General features: G+C 45.6%; 1 protein-coding gene across 3 annotated transcripts; it reads right to left on the bottom strand.

The window, feature by feature from the left end:
* Positions 1 to 226: 226 nt before the first annotated feature.
* LOC124663648 (protein TWIN LOV 1-like) lies at positions 227 to 4,300 on the bottom strand. 3 transcript variants are annotated; one of them, XM_047201319.1, is made up of 7 exons: positions 3,641 to 4,300; positions 3,171 to 3,188; positions 2,164 to 2,371; positions 2,010 to 2,074; positions 1,186 to 1,265; positions 1,040 to 1,095; positions 227 to 860 (listed from the first exon to the last, which is right to left on the bottom strand). In XM_047201319.1, the coding sequence occupies exons 1-7, from the start codon at positions 4,185 to 4,187 to the stop codon at positions 593 to 595; spliced, it is 1,242 nt and encodes a 413-aa protein (XP_047057275.1). In that variant the 5' UTR covers positions 4,188 to 4,300; the 3' UTR covers positions 227 to 592. The 3 variants fall into 3 exon arrangements, with proteins under 3 accessions (XP_047057275.1, XP_047057278.1, XP_047057277.1); XM_047201322.1 differs by lacking the exon at positions 3,171 to 3,188 and having other exon boundaries at positions 227 to 537; positions 797 to 860; positions 3,641 to 4,294; XM_047201321.1 differs by lacking the exon at positions 3,171 to 3,188 and having other exon boundaries at positions 3,641 to 4,299.
* Positions 4,301 to 8,149: the final 3,849 nt, after the last annotated feature.

Here is an 8,149-nt window from a genome sequence, read left to right on the forward strand (position 1 = left end):
CCAGGCCATTTGGACTTTGTTTCCTTCGAAAAGAGAAGTAACCTTCTCTTTTTCTGCAGAGGAGCGCTTTATTGATTCAGGAACAATGCTTTTCGATCTCTCGACAATATGCCATAGTGCAGGATTGTACAGAATTGTGCAGTCCCGGTTGCCAACTTAGCTAAAGAGGAAGGTCTTTTCGATGTATGGAAAACTTGGGAATGAACTATGAAATCAAGGAAATACTTTGAACTATTTCCCTCATTTCCATTCATTCTGCATGATTACAAAGTCACAACTTCACATATTTACCTGCCATTTTTCCTGTGATGTGCACTATAATCTCTTTTGCTTAGCAATTACTTTACATAGAAACACCGACGTGGCAAAAATCGGAAAACACTATTGGGCCGGTCTCAACAGGCTACCTGACGCAGACAAGCTTCTGACTGCAACCCTCACCGCACCAACAGCACCCAGCTGCCATATCTCAGGGGTCAACCCATTAAAATCACACTTCGCGCTCTCATCAAGGTGAACCCACACATGAAATGCGACCTGAATATGCAACTGTAAGTCAGAAGGTTTTGCATGTACTGTAAGAGCAGCATATCTACCTGTAGTCAATACAACTTGAAAGTTCAAATACTTTATTAATCTGTTCGACTTGAAAGTTCAGAAGATCATGAATCAAATAACATAGGCTTACCACAAAAGCAATTATGTTGTGGTTATTGTTCAGTTCAGCATTATACAAAGCAGATGCATAAGAAGCACCATGGCTTCCAGGAAAGACCTGAAAAGGATGTAAACCAACCTTGCCTGATGCGTTTCGAATAGGAGATACTTGTAGCAGATCACGGAATGTGCTCCCATCTTTCCTGATAGGAAACAGAAGAAATAAGAGTTATGTTAAAAAAAATTACACAGCCTCAATCAGTTAACTACTCCCTCCGTTCCTAAATATAAGATGTTCTGGGAGTTCAATTTGAACTCCCAAAACATCTTTATCTTTATGAACAGAGGCAGTACAAAACAAAGATAGTATGCGAATGTGCACCTGTAGTTCAGTAGACGTACTGTGCAAGCCTGCTCACAACAAATATGCCGACTTATCTGTACATCCGATTTCAAATAGGAATTTGACAAGTGAGCTTATTTCCTAAAGAATATGCGATGAGACAAGCTATGAAATCCTGGTCCTACCTCCTCTAAAACATCCACACTGGTGTCTGGACCACTTAAGAATCTGCAGTTACAGCCCAATATTTCTTCTCTAGAGTAACCTGAATGAGTAAAAGATATTAGAACAGTAAAAGTACCTTGCCTATAACAGATTTGTGATCCTCTCAAGGTCAATATTTCATAGAAAAAGAAAAGGCAAGATTGTGCCATTATTAGATTTTTTTTCAATGATACCCTATGATTTTAATTTTATCATATTTTCCTACTCACACCCATTATGTAACAGCCACAAAGCCATAAATAAGTGCCAGTTCACCATCTAATATCATCACCAGAGGTTTTCTTACATTTCCTAATATAGTTTTTGACGGCAGCTACAAATTCAACAAATTAAAATTGCACATCTTAACCCAAGAATCCACCAGGATTCAGCAACTACGTGTTGCGAGGAGCCAAATAAGTTATTCATATAACAGGAGGAAGTTTTCTTTGCATCCCTAACACAATGTTAGACAGGAATTATAAATGCTACCCATCAATCATGCCCATACTAAATCAAGAACATGTCAGGATTCAGTCTGTTGCACTTGAGTAAATATATGCATTTCATATTACAGCATATGAACAACATGCCAAAACAAACAACGTCCCACTATTTTCAGATTATAAACATTTTCAGTCACTTGAGCCAAGAGGAAATGAGGACTTGTACTGTCAAAAATATGAAAATAAGTTGTACTTATCATAAATAGATTCACACCATATCTTTTCGCTAATTGGAATCAAATGCATTACTTCATAGAAGTTCAGACAACTCTGATAATAAAAAATCAAATAATAACCACCTGTTAGTGATAGAAAAGCATCACTAGCGTAGACTATCGGCATGTCAGGCAAATGGCGGTCAGTCCTGTAAAATTAAAAAATCAGACAGCAGTGAGTTAATAAAGCAGGCGTGAGCTACGTAAACAAATGATCAAGAATCTGCAAATAACTCACAATACAAAGCTTTGTTTGATTCTACCGAGAGAGAGATTTAAGGAAGAGCTGAGTGCCGGGATACCAACAGAATCACATCTCTTCCCACAAACCACTAAACCAGTTAGTTTGCTATAGCGGTTCAGTGCAGAGAAGATGCTACTAGCTGTGCTCAGAGCCTTCTCTTTATCACAACCGCTAGCTACACGAGGTTCCTCGGCCTCCAGCCCTGCAACAGCAAGCTAGAACAACATATTTAGAACTTCTACTTTGTTTACCACCTATTTGATGTCTTTTGTGGGAGAGGAGATTATAATGTGCAAATGCCAGGTCAAATGTGAACCCTGAATCCAAATTGGCGGAGGGCATCCTATTCTGCAAGAGCAGGACTCACTGAACTAACATGAAAGTAATCAGGCTGGAATTGAGGTGTATAATTTAGCTGCCTAAACTGAATTTTAATTAAAATAATTAGCTGAATTTCCACCGCAGTTGCACCGAGATACTAGAATACATATGCATATATTTGGAAGAGATTTATTGATGTACAAATAAAACTCTTATCCCTGAAAATATAGCCATGTTCCTCGTATTTCTTATATACATGTATAGCAACTAAAGTATGCTGCCCCATCATTACTCTGAACCAACAAAATAAGCGGTGTGGGCTTCTTATTTCCCCTTTAATTGTACTGATCGATACTAAAATACATATGCACATATGTTTGAAAGGGATTTATTAACATACAATTCAAAATCTTATCCTTGAAATCGTTGGCATGTCTTCATATCTCTAATACATTATAGTCTGCCCCAACATTACTCTGTAGTCTGGACCTACAAAAATAAGTTGTGTGGGCCCCTCATTTCTCCTTTAATTCAATTCTAAGCAGAAATGGATGCTTCTGTTGTAACTTTTTTTGTTTTGATTAATACAGTCTGCTCAGTTTCTGATAGCAAAGATCCAACACCACATATACAGGACTGACATACACAGAAAATCTACTAAATCCAGAAGTTTTACCTACATCTTGTTGTCTCCAAACCTGGAAATGGTAAAAGAAACAAGACTAGTGTAACCATTATTATCAAACTTGGAACCAAGAAGGAATGAATAACTCGAAAAAGGCCATAGTACTGAGCAGTCTTATACTATATCACCTACTACTTATTTGGCTGTCTATATTGAAGGATAAGACTACAATTACCATAGCAGGAACTACAAAAAAAAACAAGTGAGGCCATGTTCATGAGGAACGTGGATGCCAGTCTGTGTTTAGATCATACTGCATACTCCCATTCCAAATTCATTAATTGACTCAACTTGATCTAGATACGGCATAGTCAGTACATTCCAAATGAAGGCACGGTAGGGCACATGGTATAAATTACCAGCTCGGTTGTGTGCAATTAATGTTGGGTTCACTGCTCAGTGGTTGTTTTGGAGCAATATATAGTAGCGCGGAATAGTAAGAGCAGCACGTCGAATGAAACTGACCTCTCTTATCGATATCCACAAACACCTCCCCGGCGTGGGTGGCGCAGGGCAGCTCCTCCTCCACCCTGGCCTCCTCCCGGCACGCCGCGAACAGCGCGGGTCCGCGGCACGCGGCCCGTCGCGGCGCTGCGGCGATGGGCACCTGGACGGCTAGGAAGTGGAGCACCGTCCCGTCGGCGGCGTGGAATACGGGCGCGACGTGGAGCAGCACCCAGTGGGGCTCGCCGTCGCGGCGGTAGTTGAGGATGGCGACCTGGTGCGCGCGCTGGGCGCGCACGGCCTCGCGCAGGCCGGCGACGGCGGCGCGGTCGGTGGCGGCGCCCTGGAAGAGGCGCGCGTTGCGGCCGAGCACGGCGCGGCGCGGGTAGCCCGTGAGCGCGGGCAGGCCGCGCGAGGCGTAGACGATGGGGTGGCCCGGCATGGCCGGGTCCGTGAGCAGGAAGCTGCCCCCCAGCTCGTCCAGCTCCTCCGCCACCCAGTCCGAGTACCGCGCCGTCAGCGACGCCGCGAGCCCCCGCTCCTCCTCCGCCGCGGTCGAGCTCTCCATCTTCGCCCCGCCGGATCGGTGGCGTGATCGGAGGAGAGGGCGGAGGAGGAAAAGATCTGCCTGCGCAGGTGGAGGGGGGAGCGGGGGCAGGGTCGTAAAATCGTGTGTGGTGCGGGCGGTGTTGGGGAGCTGGAGGCTGGAGCTCTCTCGCGTCGACTCGGCGTGTTTTGTGTTGTCGCCAATCGCGGAGCGTGTACGTGACTGTGCGTGATGTGATGTGATGTGATGCAAGGGCAAGGCTGCTAGCCGAAGCCGACGGAGCGAAGCTGTGGGCGCAATGATTGATCGGGGAGTGGGGCCCTGGCTAGTTATCTCTTCCTGGGGGCGTGGCGATTCGTCCGCGCCTTGCTCCTCCTTTCCTGTTTCAGCTACGGCCACCACACTACTCAATCCGTGGGGACGCCATGTGCTATGTCCCGCCACCTGCTTAACATTAGCCCCATCTTCCGCGGCCCTAGATATTTTCGCCTTAAAAGTGGCGCCATAAACTATCTCTAGCGGTCTAACGTCGAAAATGGCCGCGCGTGTTCGTTTTTAGAGGGTCCCACCTCTAAAAACAATCTACTTCTTCTTAGAGGGCCCCACCTCATCATCCTCACGGAGATGCTTCCTGCTTGTCACCTCTTCAGAAGAACTCATCACATCAGACGAGCTTGTGTCCCCCTCTGACGAGTCGTCCGTGGTGTATTCATCCTCGTCTGTGTACGCCGGTTGCGTCTCCGCCTTCGCCCGGGCCCTCGCCTCCTTCTTCTTGGCCGCCGTCTCCTCCTCCGCCTCCAGTCGTGCCCACATGGCCTCTTTTGGCTCCTTCTTCTAGACTTCGTTGATGATGGCGTCTGATACGTCCAATTTGCATCACTATTCTATATCATAATTTACTGTTATTCATCGATATATTTCATATTTGGAGGTGATACTTATATCATTCATCTATTTTTGCATGTTTGATGATTATTGGAGAATAAACCACCGGAGCCCGGATTCTGCTGGAAAAAGGACCATCAAGACACCATGTTTCTGAAGAACAACAATTCCGAGAGAATATACAGAAAATCCTATTTTGCCAGATGACAGAGAAAGCTAGAAGGGGAGCCGAGATGGGCCCTGAGGGGGCCAGACCACCCCTGGGCGTGGGCCAGCCTCAGGTCGCGCCTAGGCATGGTCTGGGCGCCCTGGCCCACTTCTAACGATGCCCCCTCGCGTACTTCAACCCCCCGAGAAACCTAAGATCGAGAGAGCGACCAGAGAAATATTCCGCCGCCGCTATGGGGCGAAGAACTAGAGAGAAAGAAAAGCTCTCTAGCAAGCAGAATTCTGCCGGGGAAATTCCCTCCCGAAGGGGGAAATCGTTTCCATTGTCACCGCCATCGAGCTGGACTTCATCGGGATCATCATCACCATCATATCCACCACCAGTACCGTCATCACCGCCATCTCCACGCCATCCCGCTGTAACATCTTGGGTTTGATACTTGTTGTAAGTTCAGAGATGGTAAACCTAGAGGGGGTGAATAGGTTTCTATAAATTTTAATTCTTTCTTTGCAAATTAGGCTTTGCGGAATATAAAGGTGAGCCTAATGCAAACTAGGTGAGGCACCCTAGATGATAATACAAGTATCTCAAGCATGAAGGCTCTCACAGGATATATAACACAAGTAAAGAGTTCGGTTAGGAATAACCAAAAGCACGAGGAGACGAAGATGTATTCCCGTGTTCCCTTCCTTTGCAAGAAGGTACGTCACGTTTGCAGAGGTGGGGATCCCACGACGGATTTTCCAATGCCACGAAGGCTCACCTTCTTCTCCGAGCCTATCCCACGAAGGAATACCTCTTTCACTTGTGGTAGACTTTGAGGCCTCAATCATATATATTGACCTAAAGCCTAACACGCTCGCTAATTGTAAGAAAAGGTGGATTGGAATGATTGGTAGAAGGCAATAACTGCTGAATTATTATCTCTTAACAAAAGAGAGGTGTTTGGGCCTATTTGTCTACCTCCTCCCCACATTCTCCCTTTTGGCCATAAGTGGATTTTTGTTCAAAGAAAAACAAAAATAATGAAGTAGTAAGGTACAAAGCAAGACTCGTTGCTCAGGATTCCACTCAGCGACCAGGTGTCGACTTTGATGAAATTTACTCCCCAGTCATGGATGGAATTATCTATAGATACTTGATCTCAATGGAAGTCGATTGGACTTAAAAATGAAACTTATGGATGTTGTTGTTGGAGATATGCCCAAGAAGCAATAATAAAGTGGTTATTATTATATCTTTGTGTTTATGATAAATGTTTGCATCCCATGCTATAATTGTATTAATCGGAAACATTAATACTTGTGTGTTATGTAAACATAAAGAGTCCCTAGTAAGCCTCTTGTTAAGCTAGCTTGTTGATTAATAGATGATCATGGTTTCCTGATCATGAACATTGGATGTTGTTAATAACAAGGTTATGTCATTGGGAGAATGATATAATGGACACACCCATTATAAGCGTAGCATAATATCATGTCATTAAGTTCATTTTGCTATAAGCTTTCAATACATAGTAACATAATCCTTCGACCATGAGATCATGTAAATCACTTACACCGGATGGGTACTTTGATTACATCAAAGACCACTGCGTAAATGGGTGGTTATAAAGATGGGATTAAGTATTCAGAACGTATAAGTTGAGGCATATGGATCAAGAGTGGGATTTGTTCATCCTAATGACGGATAGATATACTCTGGGCCCTCTCGGTGGAATGTCGTCTAATTGGCTTGCAAGCATGTGACAAGGTCACAAGAGATGACATGTCACGGTACGAGTAAAGAGTACTTATCGGTAACGAGGTTGAACTAGGTATAGAGATACTGATGATCAAACCTCGGATAAGTAAAGTATCGCGCGACAAAGGGAATTGGTATCGTATGTTAATGGTTCATTCAATCACTAAGTCATCGCTGAATGTGTGTGAGCCATTATGGATCTCCAGGTCCCACTATTGGTTATTGATCGGAGAGGAGTCTCGATCATGTCTGCATAGTTCACGAATCGTAGGGTGACACACTTAAGGTTCGATGTTGTTTAAGTAGATATGGAATATAAAATGGAGACCGAATGTTGTTCGGAGTCTCGGATGGGATCCAGGACATCACGAGGAGGTCCGGAATGGTCCGGAGAATAAGATTCGTATAAGGGAAGTCATCTTCCGAGGTTCGGGAAAAATATCGGTATTTTGACCGGAGCTTCTAGAAGGTTCAAGTGGGCCACCGGTGGGCTCACCACCTCGGGAGGGGCCACATGGGCCGAAGAGGTGCTGCCTAGCCTCAATGGGCTGGGCGCACCATGCCAACCAGCCCAACCCCAAGCAAGCTTGAGGGACAAGTTTCCCATAGCTTAAGGGACAAGTTTCCCAAGACTTAAGGGCTAAGTTTCCCCGAAACTTGAGGGTCAAGTTTGCCCTTTTGTGGGCCGGCCCAAGGAGGAAAAGTAAGGGCCAAGGCATCCCATGGCTGCTCCCTCCCCTATATAAAGAGGGGAGGGGCAAGGGTTCTAGGCGTCAAGAACTAAGAAACCCTAGCCGCCATCCTCTCTCTGTCCTTGCTCCTGTACCGGCTTGGCGAAGCCCTGCAGGAAATCTTCTCCACCACCACCACCACACCGTCGTGTTGTTGGGATTCTGAGCAACAACGCGAGGCGGGCGGCGGGCGCACGTGGGCGGGAAATGAGCGAGGATGCGCGAGGTCAACACGGCTTGATCTCCCGCGGGATCGAGCGCGGCATGCTGGCGAGCGGCGTGATGTCTATGGGAGCTTCTATTCTTGTAGACAGTGTTGGGCCTCCAAGAGCAGAGGTTTGTAGAACAGCAGCAAGTTTCCCTTAAGTGGATCACCCAAGGTTTATCGAACTCAGGGAGGAAGAGGTCAAAGATATCCCTCTCATGCAACCACTGCAACCACAAAGCAAGAAGTC

This window comes from Lolium rigidum, chromosome 6 (genome assembly GCF_022539505.1).
Source record: "Lolium rigidum isolate FL_2022 chromosome 6, APGP_CSIRO_Lrig_0.1, whole genome shotgun sequence".
Lineage (NCBI taxonomy): Eukaryota > Viridiplantae > Streptophyta > Magnoliopsida > Poales > Poaceae > Lolium > Lolium rigidum.

What these genes read in the sequence shown, in the direction of transcription:
- LOC124663648 (XM_047201319.1), bottom strand. Translation starts at nt 4,187, where the DNA reads ATGGAGAGCTCGACCGCGGCGGAGGAGGAGCGGGGGCTCGCGGCGTCG. An exon ending in ATCAAACAAAGCTTTGTATT is followed by an intron (nt 2,075 to 2,163) that starts GTGAGTTATTTG and finishes TTAATTTTACAG; the next exon opens with GACTGACCGCCATTTGCCTG. An exon ending in TGCTTTTCTATCACTAACAG is followed by an intron (nt 1,266 to 2,009) that starts GTGGTTATTATT and finishes TTACTCATTCAG; the next exon opens with GTTACTCTAGAGAAGAAATA.